Source organism: Paramisgurnus dabryanus, chromosome 19 (assembly GCF_030506205.2).
Source record: "Paramisgurnus dabryanus chromosome 19, PD_genome_1.1, whole genome shotgun sequence".
Classification (NCBI taxonomy): domain Eukaryota; kingdom Metazoa; phylum Chordata; class Actinopteri; order Cypriniformes; family Cobitidae; genus Paramisgurnus; species Paramisgurnus dabryanus.
This window is the reverse complement of record NC_133355.1, coordinates 1,325,348-1,350,992: the sequence shown is the minus strand read 5'-3', so window position 1 is coordinate 1,350,992 and position 25,645 is coordinate 1,325,348. Positions and strand designations below refer to the sequence as shown.

The following is a 25,645-nucleotide window of genomic DNA, read 5'->3' as shown; positions in this document are numbered from 1 at the left end:
ACGGCTTTAATGACAAACATTTGCATAATAATAAAAGGGCAGTAAAAGTCTTAATGATCTGTTTGCCCTAAAAAATAAAAAGAGAATACACTTTGACAATGGTTTTTATTTTGTATATACTTTATTATACTTTTATCATTTATTTTTCATAAAAACTTTTATTTTAGAAAAATCTTGCAATTATTGTGTAAAACATGTAAAATGTTTGGAGTGAGATCATGTTGCTTTTATATTTTCACCAGCAGGTGTTTCGAGCGCTTCAAAACAGTAAATTATTTCTGTGGCTTTAGCTAAAGTGCATTTCTAGACTCATTTAAAGCCAATTGCAACAAAAATAATAGCCAACAATGATAACAAAAATAGCTGCAGTTGTATAAATAAACAACAGTCCTATAACAGAAGAAGTTGAATTTATGCATGATGGGGGAAATGTTCAAATCAAAGATTTTAATAAGCTAAAATAAATTGATTCAACTTAAAATGTCTTGTTGATTGAGAGAAATGCAAATTGTGCAATAAACTAAAACACAAAGTAATGAAGGGTATATTTCAAGGTTTAGGTCAAGTGTACTTATTTATTTGGTTTAAAACAACATCAGATTTAACAGTGGGTCTGATTGGATTTACTATGTTAACTCACAGTATTTTATACCAAGGTCAAGGGTTTGATATTGCATATGAAAAACATGTACATAAGTGAGCCAAGTTGATCAGTTTGATCAAATAAAACCGTAAAAAAGCAAATCAAAACATCTGCTAAAGAAAAGTATTCCATATTCAATTCAATTTTATTTATATACTGTAGCACTTTTCACAATTGTTTAATTATTTCAAAGCAGCTTTACATTAATAAAAAAGGAAAAACACAGAAAAATCAAGGGACAACAAAAGTTGCAAAGTACAGATTCATTAAACTGAACTATCAAGCATTGTGATAATGTATAGAAGAGAGATCTAAGTTAAGCCAATGTAAGCTGACTTCCTAAACTCCTAGGAGAAAAAAAACCCTAGAAAAGGAGCCAGACATAGCTGATTCTATAGAGGACATACTATATATTACATACTATATTATACAACTTTAAAAAATAAAAACATTAAGAATTAAAAGAATTAAAACATATATATATATATATATATTTAATTATTTTTTTAATGTGTTCAAGGACGAGACAGGATCTGCCTCAGATGTTCAGCCAGCGGTCTGTGGTCATGAAGTCTGAGGCTGAAATACAACCTGAAGATGGGATTGAAAGGAAATGTCAACATTTAATTTTTATTCATCACATTTATAGTATATCTAGAACCTTAAAGCCACAATATGTATGATTTTTGTAATAAAATATCCAAAGACAAATGCAGTTGTGTACTTACATTATGCAGAAATTCCTGTTTTATGTAATGGCTCGTCTCTCTTGTAATTGTGGCCCTTTTAATGTCCATGCTATCTCGGTTTCTGGTTGTAGAAACTAGGGAGACACAAGAGGACAAATGCAGAAGTGTTGGTTAAACAACATCTAACACACAGCTGTTGTGCCTTGCAGCTAATTCATTATGAGGCATTAAATCATGTGATCAAACAGATAGTTAAAAAGCATTCATTCATTACCTCATCCGCGAAAACAGCATCTCCCATCATTCCCTCTCCTTCAGTCATTAAGCTTCATCCTATATTTATGTGGATAGCGCACTGTAGTGATAAAAATGTACATTTAAAACAATCTTACTATACAACTAACTACACAAAATCAAAAGCATGTAATCTGCAAAATGTAGTTTCCTACTCGGTCTGTTACCTCATTTTGTATGATAGCTCTTCTTTGTTAGACTCAGTTTACCAGTCTAAATAAAACCAGTCATGATCCAAGATCTGCTTGAGCGTGGGACGTTTTTTTGGTTTCTCGGCCAGGCACCATCTTATCAGATCACAGATTTCTGTACAAGTTTAAGGAGAGAGCTGGTTAGTCATCATGACACACAAATGCCAATAATAATCATAAAGAGACGCTTTTGTTGTCATTTAATAATACTGTAAAAAAGTCTGTCTGTCTATCATCTAAAGGTCATTTGTTACCTAATTGTGACCCTGGACCACAAAACCAGTCGCATAAGTAAATTTGTACAGTTTGGTTAAAGAGAACCAAAGCTTTAATTACAAAAAAAATCATTTTAATAAATAAAACACAATGCAATTTTTTTTAAACATCAATCTAAAACTGGTGGTCTTCTTACTCATGTAAGAGGCTTTTAAAGGGGATGAGACTCTCATTGGTTGATTGAACGTTACGCTCAAAACACACCCATTACTCTTTATGAGAATAGGAACAACCCTTTTAGATGCACTTTAGACCATGCGCTTAGTTCGTTAAAATAGAGCCCCTGGTCACAGACAGACAGTACCTCAGGTTAAGATGATGGCACAGTGATGTAAAACATTGGCGAGCCACTAAATGACTGTTTCGCTAAACACAATATAATCTAACATCTTGCCAGACAGACCGTATCCTCTGATAATATTTATTGTGGATTTGATCAGAGGCTTTGTGTGTGCATGTTGATTCACTCACCCTTTGATAAACCCTCATCTTTTTTCAGGTTGTCCAAATAATAGTCGTGGTAAGGAAAGGGGTAAGTTCCAAGCACCATGAAGTACAGCAAAACACCTAAGGCCCAGACGTTTACTGGCATGGCGTGGAATTTCTTAGCTGTTTTGGTCTCAGGCGGGGTGCAAGATGGAGCTCCTGTACACAAAACATCATGTTGAGTCATTTTGTAAAAGATGACCCTGCACTGACAGCAGGTTTCAATACTTTGCTATATAAAAATTCAGCTCACCTATAAAGTCGTAGGACTTATAGCCATCATCCTTAAGAAGATGTCCAAGCCCAAAGTCAATTAACTTCAGCTTCATTGTTGGTTTCTGCACCAAGAAGTTCTTGGCATGGAGGTCTGTATGAAAAACTCCATTATCCAGACAGTGTTCCACTGCTCGTACTGCCTGACGCATGAGAACTCTTGCTGTATCTTCACTCAGTTTTCTTCGACGAGTAACAAAACGCCTCAAGGATACGCAGTGCTGAGGGTACTGCAACACGAGCGTGAAATCGTGTTTATTCTCATACCAGTCATACATCTGTATGACTTTGGGGCATGAGGGCGCATTTCTCAACGTAAGCATCAGCGCCACTTCTGTAATGAGCGGTTCGGGGTATCCAGGCTGGAGAAAAAATGGTGAATTAGATCAAACAAATATATTGTATTGGTGCGTAATCGCTATACTGTCTATTTTATGTCTAGTTCACTTCATTAAATTTTATGACATCTTACAATCTTAATATATCTTTCACTCTCTCTTTTGTATATTCGCTTGACGGCAACCTGTAAAGAAAAAAAACAACACTTAGTAAATTTCTCCTGAGCTGACTGAAGCGGCTCACCTGACACTGCACACATAACTTTAAAGTTTGAGAATCTACAAACTTTAAAACATCGTTTAGATCAAGTAGACTTACAAATTTAGGCAAACATTGTGTTTGATATAAATACAAGTGCGTTACCGGAGTGCCATCCGATTTACGGATCCCTTTGTAGACTTTGCCAGAGCCACCGCGCCCAATCACTTTATCCTCCAAGAGTTCATATTTAGAATCAAAAGTTTCTGAAAAACACACAGAAAAATGATAAGGTTACAGTATATGTTAACACTCATATACTCACAGATGAAAGGTACAGCATACATTTCCAGGTACAGAAGAATATGATGAAGAAACCATTTCACATATTGGTGCAACCCACCCTAGGAGTAATGAAGTCAGTACACTCACCTTTAGGCACTGGATCATCTAGTTTCATATCGCTTAGCGCTTTAATAGCTCGTTGAAAAGCAACTTTCGCATCTTCTTGCCAAGGATGTCTGGAATTTCCAAAAGCTTTTGGCCTGACAACTTTATCCTCTTCTTGCCCAGGATTTCTGGGATTTCCAAGAGCTTTTGGCCTGACAACTTTATCATCTTCTGGCCCAGGATTTTTGGCTTTATTTGGGTCGGGATTTCCGCCACCTTTTAGTCCGATATTAGCTGGAATGGCACCTATCTTCTGTAGCCTGGCATTGGCTGCAGCAATGCCACCAAAACTGGCCATATCAGCACCATCCATGGCATCAGGAATAGCTGGATCGGCGTCTTTTTTCACTTTACTCTTCCCTTTTTTTCTCCAAGGGTTGTGAAATAAGCGCGTCTTTAAAGCCTTTTGTTTGTGTTTCTTTAAGCCAACAATCTTTGATTGAGAATCTCCCAGATCTCTAACTTCCCTGGCATCAGGGATAGCTGGATCGGCTTCAATCTGTGAAGTCGGCATTGACTCCACTTTGCCCCTCCGGAAGCATCCAAGGAAGCGTTGCTTCAATGTCTTGCGTTTATCCGGACGAATCTTTGTTTTTGATTGGGGGCCGGTCAGATCAGGAACATCCATGCCAACAGGAATATCTGAAATGGCCTTGGGCTGTTGAGTTGGCACAACAGTCACTTTTTTCCCCTGGAGGTTAGATTTGCGGCTCTTTGAAGCCTTTTGTTTCTGTTTCTTCGGACCAACGTCGGTCTTTGACTGTGATGCAAGATCAACAACTTCCCTAACATCAGGGATAGCTGGATCCGCTGTAAGCTGTGGAGTCGGCACTGACTCCACCTTGCCCCTCCAGAGACAGCCAAAGAATGCCTTTCGTTTGTCCGGTTTGATTTTAGTTTTTAATTCAGAGCTGGCCAGACCAGCATCATCCTTTAGATTAGGATTAGCTAAATCAGCATTAAGCTGTAAAGAAGACAAGAGGTGAGTCAGACAGACAGACAGCAAAATGTTTCCAGCCATGTATCCATCCAAGGCTTTTTTGCGAAAAATGGTTTAACGAATAAACGCAATGTCAATACCTCAAAAAATATATTGGAAACACTTTGTCAAAAAAAATAGCTTTAACGATAGATCTTAATCACGCGCAATCTCTGAAGGGCATAACAGCAAACAATGGGCGCTCTTATTGCACCCTGAAACTTTCTGTTTTGATTTGCCCCACCAGAGTCGATCCTCCCTATACGCAGGGTACGCAAGCTGCACTGAACTTAAACTTAAGCCGCTCTTACTTCATGAAGTGTTGAAATGTCAATCACTTATCCATAAAATGATTCATGGTTTATTATCCTAAATATTAAATTTTTTCTTCTTATAATCAGGTCCCTTTGGTAAAAACACATTTATTTTTAATTACCGAGACCACAAATCAGACCTGACCTGGCTAAGCTTTTATTGTAATAGCATTAGAGAAATTGGGTAAATAATTTGCTCAAGGTCAGATTTTTTTTGCAATACACACAAACTTATATGACAATTGCTTTCATTATTCGTGACATTACCACGGACACCATTTTATCGCCATTTGAATAGAAAACCTTTTTTACGCATATTCACACGATAACAAAACCTGGATGGGAACATGTCTATAAATGGACAGATAGTTGTAGTAAATGTAATGATGTAACAAACCTCTGAAGGAATCAGTGTTTCCACTTTATCATTATGAAGGAATGGGTGCTTTGCATTCTTCCACACCTTCTTTAATGATTTCAAGATTTTATTCTCGCATTTTTCTACACAAAAAAAGATAAATTATTAGAAAATTCATTATGACAAAAGTGAATGACAAAGAACCGTGGTCAGTGATAAAACTTAATAAACACATTTAACAAACTGTCCACCCAGATACTATTTTATCAAATATGTATATGTAATTGAGTATCTAATTCTTCATAATAAATTCCTGAAAATACGTCATTTATTATTTTATTAATAATGCTGTTAAAATAAGAGTTTAAAACACACTAGAAAAACTGTCTAAACTTAATTTGTTAATGTAAGATATTTTATTTTACCGACTTTAATGTAATAAGATATCAGTATCTACAAGGGCCAACAAAACTTTTGAGAAACAAGCATGGCACAGATTTAAAGATTGTCAAGAACACAAAATTTCCATCTGACCTTTGGGGCTGTTCGCCTCCTCAAATGCAGGAGTAAACTCCTTTACTCCTCCTCGTGGATGTGAACTACCGGCGTGTCTGTCTAACAAATGTCCGTTGTTCGGGACAATGTCAAGGACCGCACTAGGAAGGACAAAATCCATTCCTCCATCATCACATCTCCATCCCAACACTGCAATTCAATAAATAATGTTATGAAATTAATGCTTTAACTGAAGTGATCAATATGTGTCTAAAACTTATCACTTAATGTCAATGTATTGTTTATTCAACTGTATAAAATTATGTCAACTGTATGTCAAAATTTGCCTTTCTGTATTGGCAAATGCTTAAGTGAGAAGTGATGCATTGTGCTAAAGGAAAAAGTAAAATGAGGTAAAAAGTACACGAGCACCACCTAGTGTCTATCTGTGGACGTGCATTAAGAATAATGTATGTAAACTTATCAGGATTAAAGCCACATTTTGCTTTCATTTTCATCTTACTTGTTGGGATTTTCTCCTCTACTCCTCCACTTGGATTCAAACCACCGGCAGCGCATCCGACCTCTGACAAAAGTCCAAAGTCAGGGACAAAGTCATAGGTCAACACAGCATTCGGTAGGAATGAATCCATCTCTCCTCCAAACACTGCAATTACAATTCAATAAATCAATGCCTTCATTTAAAATTATCATTTTTATTTTTGTCTAAATTGTATGTAAGCAGAAAGAGACCATGCACTATTATTATTTTTGCTTGCTTGTTTTCTCGTGATCATGACTTAATTTTCTGGTGATCTCAAGATAACAAAAAGTTGTTTCCTGACAATCCAAATGTCATAATGTAATTTCCTGTCCATAATATTTAGTGTATTTTAAAGTGAACTGCTGATGCATACGTGTAGCTAATAATTGCAGATAGACTAATAAATAAATTACGATTGGGGGGGATTAGACTAATCTGAGACTTTAATAAATCTGAGCTGTCCAAACTAAAAACACTTTCACTGGCACATCTTAAAATACATCAGTGCCCTTTGTTTTGCCTCAAAATGCACACAAGTAATGTTTTAGTAAGGCATGTTTGTTAAAACTAGTTACATTTCCTAAATAAATTAAGGCCTGGTCCTGGTTTAAGATAGCCTAGAAATCTAGACGCACCCTAGCGGCCGCAAAATATATTTGCTGCCAGGGTTTAGTCTAGGCACTCACAATACACTTAACAGCTCCAAAAACCAAAATTTGGTCAGGCCAATCACATCGTGTGTAGCGTCTGTGGGGCGGGCTTAACATGATGACGACAGAGCTACGACGGTTCCTACTTGAAAACAAAAAAAAGGCTATTGCTGCTGGCGAACAGCTTTCTTTTGAAGCGGCTTTGGCCGCGACTCTTGAGGACTTAGACTTATGTTTTTCTTTGAGAGAAGAGCAAATAACCCTACTGAAGTCCTTTTTAAGCAAGGAAGATGTGTTTGGAGTTTTGCCGACTGGTTACGGTAAAAGTTTAACCTTCTTCGTTGCTCTGATTGGTCATAGCGCTATCCTATTGCGTGCAGAGGCATTTTGAGGGACAACCTTATATCCCGCCCCTTGCATTGAGCCGTTTGTGTGAAGAGTTGCCAGACCTTACATCTTGATGTAGGTCTGGCTAACCAGGCTAGGTTTAAGATAATCTATGCCTGGGAAACCACCCCATAATGTGCGTGAATTTAGGGACCATCTCTAAAGTAGGATTAAAGCCACATTTTGCTGTTGACTACAAACAATGGCATCAAGCCTACACCTAGCCATCCTGTTGTTGGTCCTGATGATTATCAGTGATCTTTTAGTTCTATGCTCTGCAACACAGTGGGAATATGGACTTCGACGCATATATTCGAGAGACATGCTGTTGCATTTTCAATCATCTCAGTTAACACCCCTAGATAATTTGCCAGTTGACATTCGAGTTACACGACCGCGGCGAAAGCGAGGAAGGCGAGGAGGCGTCAGAGAGCGTCTCCGCCGACGAGCAAGTAAACCACCACTACCATCGATAATCCTGAGCAACGCGCGGTCGTCGATGCCCAAGATGGACGAACTTCGAATTAACCACAGGAACTGCTTTGAATTTCGGGAATCCAATCTCATTGTGTTTACTGAGACCTGGCTCCAACAACGAGTCCCTGACTCTCTGCTTAACCTGGACGGCTGCTCGCTTGTGCGAGCGGATCGTTCCTCAGAAACGTCTGGCAAGAGGAACGGAGGAGGATTATGCATCTATGTGAGTAACAAATGGTGCAGACAGTATACAGTAAGACACACCATATGTAAACCGGACATAGAACTGCTTTGTATATCCCTGAGACCACACTATCTCCCAAGAGAGTTTGGCAATATTATCATAGTGGCTGTATATGTCCCCCCCAGCGCGAATGCAAGTAAAGCTGCTACATGTATAGCAGAGTGTGCACATGAAGAGCTGCAGCGCACACCTGGAGCACCGATTTTCTTCTTAGGTGATTTTAACCACTGTAAGCTGGAGACTGTGTTACCAGGATTTGAACAATATGTAAACTGCCACACTCGAAATAATAAGATACTAGATAAATGCTACGGAAATATTAAAAATGCATATTCTGCTAAGCCAAAACCCCCTCTTTCTAATTCAGACCACAATACAATACACTTAATCCCATTTTATAAATCTGTTTTTAAATCAAATAAACCAGAACATAAGACTGTCAATATGTGGACAGATGATTCCATTGAGATGTTAAAGGGGTGTTTTATGTGTACAGACTGGTCTATATTTCATGCACTAGAGCTTGATGAGGCTACTGAAACAATGACTGATTACATAAAATTCTGCTCAGATAATGTGGTAGATAAGAAAACTGTCATTGTATACCCCAACAACAAAGTTTATATTACAAAGGAGATTAAACACTGTATAAACCGGAAAAAGCAAGCCTTTAGAAATAAAGATAGGGCAACATTGTTAGTTGTCCAAAAAGAGCTCAAAAAGCTACTCAGAGATACAAAAGAAAAACATAGGCAAATCATGGAAAATAGTATACAAACATCAAACACCAAAAAACTGTGGACTACTATGAAATCAGTTACTAACATGAACCCCCCCAAAGAAAAAACTATTGTAGGGGATGAATTACTAAGGTCAAATGAGCTGAATGACTTTTTCCTGAGGTTCGAATCAGAAAATTTCTCCCAGAAGCTGAACAGTGTTTGGCAATCGCTGCCTGATAATGACTACACCGGCTGGCTGGTAGTGGATCCACCCAGCGTTCAGCGCCTTTTTAAAAAGGTGTGTACAAACAAGTCAACAGGCCCAGATGGAATACCAGCTTTTTTGCTCAAAAACTGTGCAGAGGAACTAACATCAGCGTGGTGTCCCATATTCCAACGGTCTCTGGACACGCACACCGTTCCAGCATTATGGAAGAAGACCACCATAACACCAGTCCCTAAAAAATCCTCTGCCTCAGCTAATAGTGACTTTCGGCCCATAGCTCTGACCTCCATTGTAATGAAATGTTTTGAGAAATTTGTGGTGTCCCAGCTTACAGCAGAGGTCGAGCCAATGTTGGACCCATGTCAATTTGCTTATAAACATGAACGCAGTACTGAAGATGCTCTACTATGCATCTCACATCTCACTTCTAAACATCTTGAGGACACAAAAGCCTATTGTAGAATATTATTTATTGATTTTAGCTCAGCATTTGATACTGTACAACCCTATCTGCTTTTAAAGAAATTGAATGACATGCATATTAATCCTGCTTTGATCAAATGGTTTTATTCTTTTTTAACAAATAGGACCCAACAGGTGAAAATCAATAGCACGCTGTCAGAGGTTAAACAGAAAAACACGGGGATCCCACAAGGTTCTGTGGTATCGCCCATACTTTTTACATTGTATACTAATGACTGCAGTAATGTATACCCAAACAACCACTTCTTAAAATTTGCAGATGATACAGCAATTTTGAGCCTTCTCCAGGTAGACACAAATCCCTCTGTGTACTATGATGAGATAGATTCTTTTATCAAATGGTGTGACACCAACCACCTCATCTTAAATGTAACAAAAACACAGGAGATGATTATTGATCCAAGGAAAGTAACTGACCACGACCCAGTCACCATAAAAAATCAGAAAATTGTCCAAGTAAAGTCTTACAAATACTTAGGTGTCCATATAGACAATCTCCTCTGCTGGAATACACATATCGGCCATCTTTGTAATAGATTACAGCAGAGACTCTATTTTCTAAGGCGATTGAGATTATATGGAGTAAGTAGTCAGATTATGCTCATGTTCTACCGGGCAATCCTGGAGAGCATTATCAGATATGGAATAACGGCATGGTTTGGAAACCTAACGGTGCAACTAAAAAGCAGGTTGATCAGAATACAAAAAACAGCTATGAGGATAATAGGGAGGAAAGAATACAGGCCCATACAGAGCCTGTACGAGCAAGCAGTCATAAAACAAGCAGAAAGAATAACTGCAGACCCCCTACACCCCCTCTTCCCTGAATATGACCTTTTGCCATCAGGGAGAAGATTCCGTGTGCCAAGATGTAAAACAAACAGACTAAAGTTATCATTTATTCCAACTTCTGTCAAGCTGCTGAATTCCAATAGTAAACTTTAGCTTAGCAGATTAAAGGGCAGCACACTCGCACTTTTATGCACTTTGCACTTTAATTACCATGGTCAGTATATAGATGTTGAGTTTATACCTTTAAATGTGCCATTCTGTTGTCTTAGAATGCTCTGCTGTTCTTATCCTCATGTTGTCTTCTATTTTACTGTATTGTCTTTGTAACTTATTTTGTGTTGTTTTTAGAGGGATTTTAAGAGTTTTTGTGTTTTGTTTTGTGTTGTCATGTTGTAATGCAACAGATTGTAGCGCTATGCCCAATACAAATTTCCCCTTGGGGACAATAAAGTGTATTCCATTCCATTCCAAAGTAATAATGTACACGTTTCTATCTTCAATAGTATTTAACAGTTTATATTAATAAATATATAAAAAAGTAAAAGTGTACATTACAGCTGACAACCATATAAACACAGCTGGGTTTGTGACTGTTTGTTGACTAAAAGTCATTCCATTTAAATGCAGTAAAAAGTAGAAACGTGTATATTAAGGAGTAACTTTAGAGACGGTCCCTAAATTCAACATTTCATTTTAAACTAATCCCTGATCCAAGTAAAACCTAATTTCTTCATCCAATGCAAAATATAACCTTTCTACAAACAATACAACACTTACATATTAAGTACACATAAGCTTTAATCACATCACAAAAAATACAACTTTTGTTAACTTGAGATAACGAGAAATTAAGTCGTGATCACGAGAAAACAAGCAAGCAAAATAAAAATAGTACACAACCTCGGCTTGCGTAAATGAACATCACATTTGCAGTGTGAATCACAACAGTCGTATGCACTGCTAACTAGTATTATGTTATATATCCCTTTTGAAAATTAAACATAGTTTTACTACATTTACATCCAACAAAACTGATGTAAAACCATTGTTACCACTTAAATAACCATGGTTTTGCTAATAGTTATCAATACACCAATATACATTACTACTGTTACCACATTAAAACCATAGTTAATTTTCGTGAGGGATATTAAATAACAAGGCCTCATACGGCGTAATTCTCATCTTTAATTTCGGGGATGTTTTTTTTAATTTTGGTCGCTTTTTGTTAAATGAGTCAAAATTTGTCTGTGTATTCTGCCGGTCAAGAAAAACGGCGGGTCAAGTTCACGAGCACCGCAGGTGTGTCTACATGTACACGTGCATTAACAACACAATAACTGTATGTAAACTTATCAGCATGAATGAAATGACTTTTTGCTTTAACTTGCATCTTACCTCTTTGGCGTTTCGCCTCAGTTCGTGTTGGATAAACATCCACCATCTCCTCAACATCCTCCTCCTCCTCTCCTCCACATGGATTTAAACAACCGGCAGCGCGCCCGACTTGTGACGGAAGTCCGATATCAAGGACATAGTCAAAGTTCGGCACAGCATTCGGCAAAATAAAATCCATGTTTTCAACATCTGTTCCTTCAATGCCCTTGTCGGACAATGATGTTAAAGAACGAAACATGATGTTAAAGAATAACTGAAAGACTTAACTGTGCTTAGACTCGGTTCACAGAGGGTTAAAATCTAAGCAAACTGTCTGTCCGTACACAGTGCGTCAAGCAGTTTAAAGTTGCGAACTTTTGTAAAGTCTGCAAATTCACTTGATCTGTACAGTAGCGTTCAGATCAGTCAAGTGATACCGGTCTCATCTGGCTGAGTGTTTTATAGGCACAGAGTGTGATGTCATATTGGTTCCATGACAACAAGGCGTTCTATGGTTGTCATGGAGTTTAATAACTCCTGTAACTGCTCTGTAATAACGGCTCAACTGTGATGATTTTTTTAATGTCCCTTGTGTTGTTTAATTAAAACTATTTACAACTTTTAGACTTTTTACTGTAGATGTATATGAATATCCTATCAAAACTCTTTAATATGTCTTAATGTTTATTGCTACTTTTTAAAATGTATTTTACAGTATGTATAGATGCTATTTTGTATTAATATATTTAGACCTAATGTGTTATTCATTTAAAACCACTAGATGGCACTATGTTAATTACCAGTAATATTAAAAGAATAAGAGTATTAGTCGAGAGTAAAACACAGACATGCTCAGATTGTATGGATATTTTATTTAAACCATCAAAAAGCATCAAAGGTCATATATTTTAATGCATGATACATACAAAAGGTTTTTTCATTGCTCAAAATCCTTCACACATATCAAATAGTTAAACACTAGCAGTCAGTCAAAAACAGAAATAAAGTTAGATTATAATCCCTCATCCCTTACAGCAGTTAAAGCATCAGCAGAGTTACATATTGCTGGGTTTACTGCAGGTTAAATTCACTAAACACTACTTAATATTAATTCCCAAACACATTATAGGACACTTGACATGTTGACTGATGTAGAACCACCATAGAGACTAAAAGGTCAAAATACTGTATGAGATGAGAGGAAAAGATAAAAAAATATTTTTTCCAGATTTCTACCAGCTATTTTAGGGTTAGGAAGAACCAATAAATATAATAACCAAATATTTTTCTTTCAACATGAAGCAGTGTATTTGTCCATGTTTGTGTATAACAGGTTCCAGTTACACAGAATTAAGTATTATGGTGCAAACGTAAAAATTGATGTCCACATATGTGACATCCAGGTCTTTGGAGGTTAAATGTGGCATAATATAACTGTAAATAGAGATATACCTTATTAAAGATATCAAGACATTCACTGATACTCTGAACTTTATTGAACTACATCTAAACACAGTTTAAGAATTATCTTCATTCACTGTTATATTTACCTTTAAGATAGAGAACCTTACCATACCACCAAAAACATGTTGAAGTCAGACTTTCTGTTAATGCTATTCATTTTTATCACCACCAGGTGGCGACTGTAGATCAAACATGCAGTCACGGTTTCATTTCTCTGCAAAGGCTTCAGTGAAGATGAGCACGTGGACCTGTGTGAGAATAATAAGAGATTATTCAAAGACATATCACAATGATGATAACTTTAGTATAGGGATGAACATTCCCAACTGAAAAACAGCTAAAACCAACCTAACCTAGTTGACTGGTTTAACTGGTCTCCCAGCTTGATTTTAGCTGGGTGGTTTTAGGGAGGTTTTTAGGGCCTACCTTTAGCTGTTCAGATTGAAAAACCAGCTTTTTCAGGCTGAAAGCTTAGAAGAGTGGTCTTAGCTGGTTTACGCCGGCACTCCAAGCCTGGCAAAGCTGCATACATCTGGTTTTACTGACTGTTCAATCTAATGGGTCAGCTGGTCTTTCACCCTGACCAGCTAGAAAAGTGTCCAAACCCCTTTTAAATCCAGCCTGCTACACCAGTTAAAACCAGCCAGCCAGCTTAGGTCTGTTTAGCAGGGTTATGAATGTCTATTGTATATTTACTGTACCTGTGGCATACGACAGTTAAACAATCTCAAAATTACAGGATTAGCATTGAGTTGACAAAACCAAACCAACATTCTAAAAATGGCTAGTTATTTTTAACTCATAATGGGACGTAAATATTGGACAGAACGTGCTGGGTTAAAAATGACCCAATGTTGTGTTGTTGTTATGCAATAACTGGGTTATAATACCCAGCATTGAGTCAATTTTAATCCAGCGGTGTGTTCTGTCCAATATTTACCCAACATGCTTTAAAAAAAATAACCCAGCCATTTGAATGTGTGAATGTGATCACTTGTTGGTACCATGAATCTGATCATCAACTCGGGCTCTGACCCTAAAGCTAAGATTAGTCCATGAGCGTGTGCACATAAAGGAGTGATGTTCATCTTCAACATGAATAGGCCAAATTTTGTATATTTCCCAGTAATGATTTCTTTGTTTATTACATTTTTTTATGGATTTACAATAGCAGAATTGTAATACCTGTGTCTCATAACAGTACATACAGTCATCCATTATGCAATGGTAGTTCAGTGATAGTAATCATTTCAATAATCATGCACAAATATTAAGCAAGTAATATACTTTAGTGGCTTTAATCCTGATAGTTTCTCTTCTGCTGTCAAAGCAAGAAAGAAAGTTTGCTGATACATGACAATGAATGTGTTAATGCAAGTTAAACAAATATGAACCTGTTAGCCAGCACTTTCATTTTTGGGCATTTTCTGAAAATCAACATACCCAAAAAAGAAAACATCTGCAGCTCTTAAAGCTTATGGACTATATTCATAATTCTAGTTTGAAACTAGACACGTGACATTTTGTTGCCCAATAGTCATAACAACTCAGAGTAGTATAGGAACTGAGCAAAACAAGGTAAATATACATGAAATGACTTCCGATTTCTTTGAATAACATTCACAAATTTATGAAATTGTCATGTCAAACACCTGGGGACACCATAAAGGTAAACTGAATATCTGACCATGTTGCAATTCAAATTTAAGGATGATACTCTAAAATATTTTCATAAAAAGTTTAGTTTTTCAATTTTTTTTTCAAAACATGTGCACCTGGAGATTCCAAATAGACATGTGATGATAACAAAATAAGAAAGTCATGTAGTATGTAGTGCTCTATCAATTTAAAACTTATCTGCCCACCAAAGCACATAGAAAAAAAAATTCAGAAAAAAAAAACATTTGTACATTATAACAAAATACTTATGTTGAATGTGGTCCTCTTCTGTGTCAGTTGAAGGCCTTTTTTTTACATCACAAGGAGAAAACACAGAAGCACACGCTTTATATTTACAAATGCATTATGTTTGCCTTATTATGCTTATAATGCTCAGCATTGCTGGTAATACTCATATTTTACCCCACATATCTTATTTTCTTGTTTTTTAGTTTTTTATATATTTTATGCATCAGATTCATAAATATGCATTTACATAAAATGTCATAGAATAATTAACCCATGTAAAACTCGTGCCTTAGTCATCTCCACTGTTATTTTTATAATCAAAAACAACATGAAACAAAAAAAACTGTAAATACATGATCAACATAACAAGACAAACTTTTACAACTTAATGTATCTGAGAAGCAGCTTTACTGATAGATGCATCTATGGCTCTCACACTTTTTTTTATTTTTTATTCAGAAATGTCATGTATGAAATACAAGTTAGCATATAACACAAAATGTATTAACAATACATTCATAATCATCTGAACAAATAGAAGAGAAGAAAGGGAAAGGAGAAAAAAAAAACCAAAAAAAAAAAAAACCTTTTAGGTTATTAATTACGGTACATGAAAGATCTCATCATATTTCTTCAAAAAAGAAATACATTTTTCGTTATCAATTAGTCTAAGTGATTTAATTAAATGTTCTACTTCACACAAGAATTCTATAAAGGTAGGTATCTTCTTAAGAAATCTTTGTTTGTGAAAATAGAATTTTGCCACAAGGATAAGAAAGTTAACAGTTGATTCTAAAGATTTGTTCTGATGTGCAAAAAACAAACCACATCCTTAATTTGCAAATTACAATTCATATTAATTTTAGAAAAACAACACACACTCAAATCTTTCCAAAAAAGTGTTGAAACATTGCACGAGAAAAATAAATGGCAAATATCTTCACTTTCTTTTTTACAGAAGGTACATACATCAGCTACATCACAAAATTTAGATAAAGAGGCATTACATGGGTATATATTGTGTAAAATTTTAAAGTGCACTTCTTTCATTTTATTCGGTATACAGTATTTATATGGTAATAACCATGTTTTTTTCCATTTAATGTTATCAATTTTAGAACCCCAAAAAAATTTTCCTCTTGGAGAAATTGAGTTGCGAGATTGAGAAAGATGACGAATAAATGAATTATTACAATCTTTGCTTAAAATTGAAACACCACCCAAACATAACTGTGAAAGTTGTTTTTTGCATGACTCATGGGTAAGGGAAGTTTTCATTAGACATATTAATCCATCGGGAATCGCCTTTATAACAGATTTAAATTCTTTAAACGGAACAGGAAATTGATGAAAATTCATAAAGCATTCAGATAACAGATCACCATCAGGGTTGAATAGATCAGCAACAAAAAGTATGTTTCTGTTAAACCATTTATCAAAAAAGATTGATCTATTTCTGATTTTAATATCCAAATTATTCCATAATACTGTTTTGTATGGGGAAAAGTTGTGGTTGTAAACCAGTTTCCAGGCTAACAAGGCTTGTTGATGGAATCTAGCCAGTTTAATAGGTAATTTACCAGTTGAGTAATTGCATTTCATCAAAAAAGAAAGGCCACCCACCTTCTTAAAAATATTATTAGGAATAAAATACCACAAAGAATCTGACCCAAGCAAACATCTTTTTAACCAATTAATTTTAAATGTATTGTTAGTATCCTCAAAATTTAACACTTCAAGACCCCCATCACTCCTTTTGTTTGCTAAAACATATTTCTTTAATTTGTGCGATTTATTGCTCCAAATAAAATCAAGAAAAACCTTATATTTTTGGAGGTGTGATTATCTACAGCCAAAGACAGGGAAGGGTACACAAATCTTGATAACCCTTCTGTTTTGGATAAGAAGACTCTGCCTAAAATTGATAAATCTCTTTGGAGCCAATTATTAAAAATATATTTTGTTTTCAATAACCGATGAGAGAAATTCAGAAACTGTCTACTAATAAAATGTTTTGTTATATTAATTCCCAAATATTTAACCTCATTTTTAATTGGAATATTTTCAATTTCAGTTTCTACAGTGTCAAATAAGCAAATAATTTCACATTTACGTAAATTAAGTTTGAGCCCAGAGGCATTCGAGAAAGCATTGATTGTAGATAAGATTGGAGAAACTTGCTCTTTATCTTTCAAGAATAGAGTGGTATCATCTGCTAATTGTGAAATTCGAATCTCTCTGTTAAAGATACTAAGGCCAGCAAAGTTATTATTATGCAAAATATCTATGGATAATGTTTCTACAACAAATAAAAATAAAAAGGGGCTCAAAGGGCAACCTTGACGTATTCCGCGAAGAATAGGAAACCTTGGTGATGTACATGAATTTCAAATTATACAGCTATCTATTTCTTTGTACAACATTTGAACAATATTTATGATTTTCCAGGGAAAGCCAAAAGCCTCTAAAGAGTTTAAAAGGAATTGGTGCTTTACAGTGTCGAAGGCTTTATAAAAATCGAGAAATAATATAACTGCATCAGAATTGATTTCATCTCTATAATCAATAAGATCCAAGACAAGTCGAGTATTACAGCTGATATGACGACCTTTCATAAATCCAGTCTGTGTTTCGTTAATTATATGATGTATATGTTGTTTTAATCTCTTGGCAAATATGGAAGCAATTAATTTATAATCAAAATTGAGAAGAGTGATAGGGCGCCAGTTATCAATTATAGTTACATCTTTGTCTGGTTTGGGAATGAGAGATATTACCCCTTGTTTCGTAGTAGGAGTCATTGTACCATTTTTTATACATTCTTGAAGCATTAAGAAAAACGGATGTTCTAAAAAAATCCCAAAATTGTATAAAAAATTCTAAAGTAAGGCCATCGGAGCCAGGCGATTTCCCTTTTTTCATTGATTTTATTGCATCTCTCATTTCATTTAAGGAAACAGGAGCCTCACACGAAGATTTAAATTCATCACTTATTTGAGGTATATAGTTCTTAATCTGTTCCAAGTAAGACGTACTTTGGTTTGCCTCTAAATCAGGGGAGTACAGGTTCTTGTAAAAATGAGTAACACATTTCTCAATTTCTTCTGGGTTTTTAGAAACTGAATTGTTAATTTGTAATGCAGAGATGCTTTTCCTTTTAAAATTTCTTTTCTCAAGTGAGAAAAAGAAGCTTGAATTTTTCTCTCCTTCCTCAATCCACCTCGCTCTCGATCTAACGAAGGCACCTTTAACTATATCTAAGTATATATGATCTAATTCCAATTGCAAAGTTTTTAACTGACTAATTTCTGTAACAGAAAGATTCTCTTTTTTAATTAAGGTATTAATTTTAGGCAAGGCAAGGCAAGGCAAGTTTATTTGTATAGCACATTTCATACACAAAGGTCATTCAAAGTGCTTTACATAGAAATGAGAAAACAAAAATCAAAGATACATGAATTTAAAATATCAATTAAAAGAAAATAAATGTGATTTTAATAAAAACTGTTTAAATGTGTGAAAAAGAATAAAACAGGAATAAAAGTATAAAACAGTTAAAAATTAAGAATAAAATCAAGAGAAAAATAATTAAAATAGTGCATATATAATATAGTGCAATCAGTTTGGACGCAGCATAGTGCTCATTCAGTAAATGCATAGCTAAACAGATGTGTTTTGAGTCTGGATTTGAATGTGACTACTGTTGGAGCACATCTGATCTCTTCTGGAAGCTGGTTCCAGCTGCGACTGGCATAATAGCTAAAAGCTGACTCTCCTTGCTTTGAGTGAACCCTTGGTATTTCTAGCTGATGTGATCCTAATGATCTGAGTGATCTGTTGGGTTTATATTCAATGAGCATATCAGCAATGTACTGAGGTCCTAGTCCACTGAGTGATTTATATACCATTAATAATACTTTAAAATCAATCCTAAATGTAACTGGTAGCCAGTGTAGAGACCTGAGGACTGGTGTGATATGTTCATATTTTCTGGTTCTGCTCAGAATCCTGGCAGCAGCGTTCTGAATGAGCTGAAGCTGTCTAATGGTCTTTTTGGGGAGGCCAGTGAGGAGGCCATTACAATAATCCACCCTGCTGGTGATGAAAGCATGCACAAGTTTCTCCAAGTCTTGTCTGGAAACAAAGCATCTAATTCTTGCGATATTTTTGAGATGATAGTATGCTGATTTAGTTATTGCTTTGACATGACTACTGAAACTAAGGTCAGAATCCAGAATCACACCAAGATTCCTGACTTGATTTTTAGTTGTTTGACCCCTAGTGTCAAGGTATGCATTCACCTTGAGCACTTCATCTTTGTTTCCAAACGCAATGACTTCAGTTTTCTCTTTGTTTAACTGAAGAAAGTTTTGGCACATCCAACTGTTAACTTCATCAATGCATTTGCACAGGGAGTCAATGGGGCTGTAGTCATTAGGGGATAGAGCTAAGTAGATCTGAGTGTCGTCTGCATAACTGTGATAGGCAATTTGGTTCTCTCTCATTATTTGGCTTAGTGGGAGCATATACAGGTTGAACAGGAGTGGCGCTAGAATTGAGCCTTGCGGGACTCCGCATGTCATGGATGTCCACTCAGATTTATGGCCACCTATACTTACATAATAACCTCTCCCTTCTAAGTATGACCTGAACCATTTTAGGACCATCCCAGAAAGCCCGACCCAGTTTTCCAGCCGGTCAAGAAGTATGTTGTGATCGACAGTGTCAAAAGCAGCACTGAGGTCGAGTAGCACCAGCACTGATAGTTTGCCTGTGTCTGTATTGAGGCGAATATCATTTATTATCTTTATGAGTGCTGTCTCTGTACTGTGGTGTGGTCGAAAACCAGATTGAAAAATGTCAAAGTAATCATTAGAAATTAAGAATTTGTTCAGCTGATTGAAAACAACTTTTTCAATGATCTTGCCTATGAAAGGAAGATTTGAGATTGGTCTGTAGTTGCTCAACACAGTGTTATCCAAGTTGCTCTTTTTCAGGAGGGGCTTAATAACTGCAGTTTTCAGGGACTTTGGAAAAGTCCCAGAGATAAGTGATGAATTTACCACTTTTAGGAGATCTGCTTCTAAACAGTTAAAGACACTTTTGAAAAAAGATGTTGGGAGTGTGTCAAGGGCGCAGGTTGATGTTTTAAGATGCTGTACTGTTTCTTCCAAAATTTTACCATCAACTGCTTCGAAATCAGACATCGTAACTACTTTCTGATGTTGTGGTCTGATTTGTCTGACCCCGGCGCAGCTCAAGGATGTGCTGATCACCTTTCTGATATTATTGATTTTCTCAGAGAAGAAGTTAGCAAACTCACTACATTTGCTGTCTGAGAGCATTTCACTTGGAATGTGACTTGGGGGGGTTGTTAGTCTCTCTATAGTAGCAAAAAGAGTGCGTGTGTTATTTATGTTTTTGTTTATAATATTTGAAAAGAAAGTCTGTCTAGCTTTGCCTAGTTCCACACTGAAAGCACGAAGGCTGTCTTTATAGATATTATAATGGACTACAAGTTTTGTCTTCCGCCACATGCGCTCAGCTTTTCTGCATTGTCTCTTCATATTCCGCACCGCTGTTGAGTTTCTCCAAGGTGATTTTTGCCTGCCATTCTTCTTCATGACTTTTACAGGAGCAATATCATCGATTGCACTCTTAACTTTCGAATTAAAGGAATCAAGGAGAAAATCAACAGAGTCTGCAGATATGCTTGGTGTTAAAGATATAGCCTTCATAAATAGCACACTGGTGTTCTCATTTAAGGATCTCTTTTTGACAGACACAGATCTAGTTTCAATAGTAGGAGAGATTAATATATCAAAGAAAATACAGAAATGATCAGACAGTGCCACATCCTTAATAACAATTGATGAAATGTTTACACCCTTACTGATAATTAAATCTAGAGTGTGTCCACGATTGTGTGTGGGTCCATGTACATGTTGAGTCAGATCAAAAGTATTTAAAACAGCTGTGACATCTTTTGTCATAATGCTTTCTGGCTTATCTATGTGAATGTTAAAATCTCCAGCAATAGCAAAACAGTCAAACTCTGAGGAAATCATTGATAACAGTTCTGTAAAGTCCTCAACAAATGCTGGAGAGTATTTTGGGGGCCTGTAAATAATGATCAGTAGAATGCGTGGGGTACCTTTCAACACAATACCTAGATGTTCAAAAGACGGGTAATTTCCAAATGACACTTGCTTACATTGATAGACATCTTTAAAAAGAGCAGCTAGACCTCCACCTCTCCTAGCAGTTCTGCAGAAACTCAAAAAAGTAAAGTTAGGAGGGGCTGTTTCATTAAGGACTGTTGCACTGTAGCTTTCTTCTAGCCATGTTTCATTTAGAAACATAAAATCCAGGTTGTTTGTGGCTATTAAGTCGCTGACTAGAAGTGATTTGTTTTTAAGTGAACAGATATTTAAAAGTGCTAACTTAACAGTACAATTTTTTTCCCTAACAGAGATCTTAGTTTGACAAGTCACAGGCAGCAGATTAGATTGATTTGCCACACGATTTGATCTAGCCTTACACTTTCTATCATGTACTAAAACAGAAATAGAGAAAGATATAGGCACACTGAGTTCCTGCTTTTGTAAACATTTGATAAAAGTATTAGTATTTTCATAGCAGGAACTCGACACACATCACTGAGAGCCATTATCAGTTGTTATTGGTTCACCTACAGTAGATGGAGGAGGGTGTGTGTCTTGGCGTTGTGTCTGAGACCGAAGAGCTCTCATAGGGCGAGGAGGGGGAACTGGGCCCACTGGCTTTGGTGGTTGTGGGGCTTGCCGTTTTCTGGTTGAAAGCTGGGGGCTCGCAGCAATAGAGTGGGATAGTTTAGTTCCAGCATAAACCAGTTCCTCCATTTTTCCAGAGAAGGTCAAAAGCGGAGATGCTGGAGAGAGGAATGACATATCTAGTGAGGAGTCCTGTTGTTCTGATGTGACCGGAGGCTGTGATATGTTGTCCTGGTTTCCCTGGCTGTTTTCCAGAGAGTCGTCCTTGGGTGCTGAATCTTGGAGCCGTTCTAATCTGACACACTCTGACTGTGGTGAGCTCTGTGGGCATGACTCAGCTGAGATTGTGTCCATGAGCAGTGGTTGTTGTGGCTGCGTGGTGTTATCTCTGTCCTTGTGGGATATGTCGACGTCATGTCCACTCAGGTGCTGAAAAGAAGTCCTATGGTCATTCATACTCTGTCCAGGTGTGTGTGCGCCGTTCAGGTTGAGTGGATTGGCACACACTGCTGAAGGATGATGAAGGGAGAAATAGATATTGTCCTTTAGCACTCTTGCACCCAGTCTGTTTGGGTGGATGCCATCCTGTTTAAATAGGTGTCTCTGACTCCAGAAAAGATTGAAGTTGTTGATAAAGTTCAGTCCTTTTATGTTGCAGGTTTTTTGCAGCCATGTATTAAGTCCAAGCAAACGTGAAAACCTATTTGTTCCTCTTGCTGGAAGTGGTCCACTGATGAACGGCTGAACTTTCACTGTTCTGAGTGTTTCAAAAAGTTTGTTGAAATCCCTCTTAAGGAGTTCAGATTGCTCTTTGTGAATATCATTCTTCCCCACATGAATGACAACTCGATTTACAGTCTTATGTTTCATCAGAATGTTCTGAAGTTCCCTGTTTACATCAGAAACAGTTGCTTGTGGAAGGCAGCACGTAGTTGAGTCTCTGTTGCTAATGTTTCTGATAACTGAGTCACCCAATATCAGAGTTCTAGGCTCGGATGCGCTCTGCGCTGAGTGCCGCTGTCTGCTCGATCTTGAGCGGCAGTTAGCAACAGTGTTAGCTGCTGGCTGATTTGATCGGTGTTCAGTCACATTTATCACATTTGGGAATTCCTCACTCATATTCATTAATACTTCAAATCTGTTCTCAAGATGTATAGGTGGTGGTAGAAAGTCAGTGTTTGAAATCCTTGTCATAGCTGTATCTGGGGTAGAGGAAGCTATTGCGGCAAAATGTGATGCTCGTGACAGTCTGATTTCTCGAGTGATTTTGGGTCTTGCTCCCTGTTTATACCATGGATTTGTGTGTTGATCATTAGATTCATTGGACTCACCGGCTGTATGCTGAGGGCGTCCATGATGACGATGCTCTGTTGTGTGTTCCGTCTGGTTTTGTAGTCCTGTAAGTAACTTTGTTTCAAGAACAGCAATCCTTTGTAAAAGTCTGTGGCAGTTTGTGCAGCAAGTAGATTGTTGATGAGGCATTTATTTTTCTTATCCTTTTGAATGAAGGCAGCTGTGTTTTTCCTTCTGGAATGTAAGCTGATGTCGGTGGGAGGCTAGACGGATGAAAAATTCCACTTTTTTGTAATCCTCCAGTCCCGAAAGTTTGTAAATTAACGTTGATGCCAAGCTTTGTTGTTTGAGCACTATGCTGATTTGCTGAAGTTAAAATTATAAGATAAAATATAAAAAGCGATAGAGCAAAGCGCAGAGCAGTAAGCAAAAGCGTCCGAACAGTAAGCAAAAGCGTCCGAACAGTAATTAGCAAGTTGGCTTCTCTATCAGCATTAACCACTTTTAAGGTTTTAGATCTTTTTATAGCTAGTAATCTTTATATTTAAAATATTCCCATCTAGCACCATGAGACTCAAATTCATTGTTTGAAAAAATACGAGAAGGGGTTTTAACATTACTGTAAGTGGCATGGCATCTTACGCACAGAAGCCAGTGGCACGTGCCACTACGTTTTGTGGCACTTCCGGTTTCAATTGGCTCGTACCAGTGGCTCGTCGAGTGGCACTTCCGGTGTCCAGTGGCTCATGCCACTCCGTTTAGTGGCTCGTCGAGTGGCACTTCCGGTGTCCAGTGGCTCATGTCACTGTTTAGTGGTGGCTCGTCGAGTGGCACTTCTGATGTCCAGTGGCTCATACCATTCCGTTTGTGGCTTGTCTAATGACACATGTCAGTAAAACTTAGGTCTGTTGGATTGAGGCATGTGGCACTGATATTCACCGATCGATCATTACAGAACCGAGAGTAACTTACGCGTGCTGCTGCTATGTTCATTCAATTGTGACACAATGATTTTGTGTGTCCTTTTTGACTGTCTGGTGTTTCCGGTAACCGAATGTTTGAAATGCATCGAGAGCTAAAAAGGACATTTTGATGATCGTATGATCATAATTCAAAAATTAAGTATTAAAAATGTAAATATTTAAAATGGGAAGGCAAATATTTTATATATTTAATAAAGCACAACATTTGTCTGAGCTATATTGTATATTGTATAATAGTTTTAAATATAAATTTTCTAATTGTATTATTTGTGAAAATGTAGTCTGTGAGTGCCATGTTTTTATTTGTAAACAGTGCCAATGTGTTGTATTTAATAAAAAGTGTCATTTATAAGAATCTCGCAGAATATTATAATATTTTTTTTCTGCAAAGTACCGCATTTACACACATGTACGCCAAAACAGTAGGTGTCAGTCTAACCATGTTTATGTTTAAAAACAATGTCCTATTACATATTTTACAACTTGATATTTTTTTTTTTTTTACAACTTGATATTTACACGATGTTGACAGTGCAGATACGTCACGTGCCCTTCAAAATTACAGTTTATATAGTCTATATAGATTGTTGTCTATAAGAAATAAGGGTTTGAACAAATTATTATTTATATACTCCTTATGCTTTAAGGAGGAGTCAGTTTTTTCTTTGATCTCGTCTTTCATTTAAAGTAGACTCAATTAAATTAGGCATACTACATTAAAAAAAGATTTACAAAAACTGATTAAATATTAAGAAAAGGCACAATGTTCACACGACCATGGCTCAGACAAATACTGTGCTTTATTAAATGAAAACACTTTGCATATTATGCATTTCCATTTTAAATATTGTATTAAACACTTTGCATATTATGCATTTCCATTTTAAATATTGTGATCATACAATTCCTTTATGAATGAGCGTCAATATGATATATTTATCTCTCGACTCAATTTACGCATTCGGTTACCTGAAACATCAGAGTCAGAAAGGACACACAAAATCATTGTGTCACAATTAAATGAACATAGCAGCAGCACGCGTAAGTTACGCTCGAATCTGTAATGATCGATCGGTGACTATCAGTGTCACATGCCTCAATCAAACAGACCTAAGTTTTACTGACATGTGTCAGTGTACAAGCAACCAAACGGAGTGGTATGAGCCACTGGCCATCGGAAGTGCCACTCGACGAGCCACTAAAAAGTGGCATGAGCCACTGGACACCGGAAGAGCCACTGGACACCGGAAGTGCCACTCGACGAGCCACTGGTACGAGCCAATGGAAACCGGAAGTGCCACTAAACATAGTGGCACGTGCCAGTGGCTTCTGTGCGTAAGATGCCATGCCACTTTATG

At 36.7% G+C, this 25,645-nt stretch overlaps 2 protein-coding genes across 2 annotated transcripts in view; both read right to left on the bottom strand.

Moving 5' to 3' along the window:
• The window catches only part of LOC135775162 (CD209 antigen-like protein A), a 214,706-nt gene that overhangs the window by 15,688 nt on the left and 173,373 nt on the right, over window positions 1-25,645 (bottom strand). The gene's annotated exons all lie outside the window — the stretch shown is intronic.
• On the bottom strand, window positions 1,808-6,682 carry LOC135774932 (uncharacterized). Its single transcript, XM_065284921.1, has 9 exons — window positions 6,509-6,682; window positions 6,025-6,195; window positions 5,530-5,633; window positions 3,822-4,803; window positions 3,555-3,655; window positions 3,325-3,375; window positions 2,833-3,214; window positions 2,565-2,738; window positions 1,808-1,932 (listed from the first exon to the last, which is right to left on the bottom strand). The coding sequence occupies exons 1-9, from the start codon at window positions 6,636-6,638 to the stop codon at window positions 1,832-1,834; spliced, it is 2,196 nt and encodes a 731-aa protein (XP_065140993.1). The 5' UTR covers window positions 6,639-6,682; the 3' UTR covers window positions 1,808-1,831.

Bases quoted from the DNA above. Each gene is read 5' to 3' on its own strand.
- LOC135774932 (XM_065284921.1), bottom strand. From the start codon at position 6,638: ATGGATTCATTCCTACCGAATGCTGTGTTGACCTATGACTTTGTCCCT. The intron at 4,804-5,529 runs GTTTGTTACATC...TCTTCTTTACAG, and splicing joins AAACACTGATTCCTTCAGAG to CTTAATGCTGATTTAGCTAA. The intron at 3,656-3,821 runs GTGAGTGTACTG...TGTGTTTTTCAG, and splicing joins AGATGATCCAGTGCCTAAAG to AAACTTTTGATTCTAAATAT.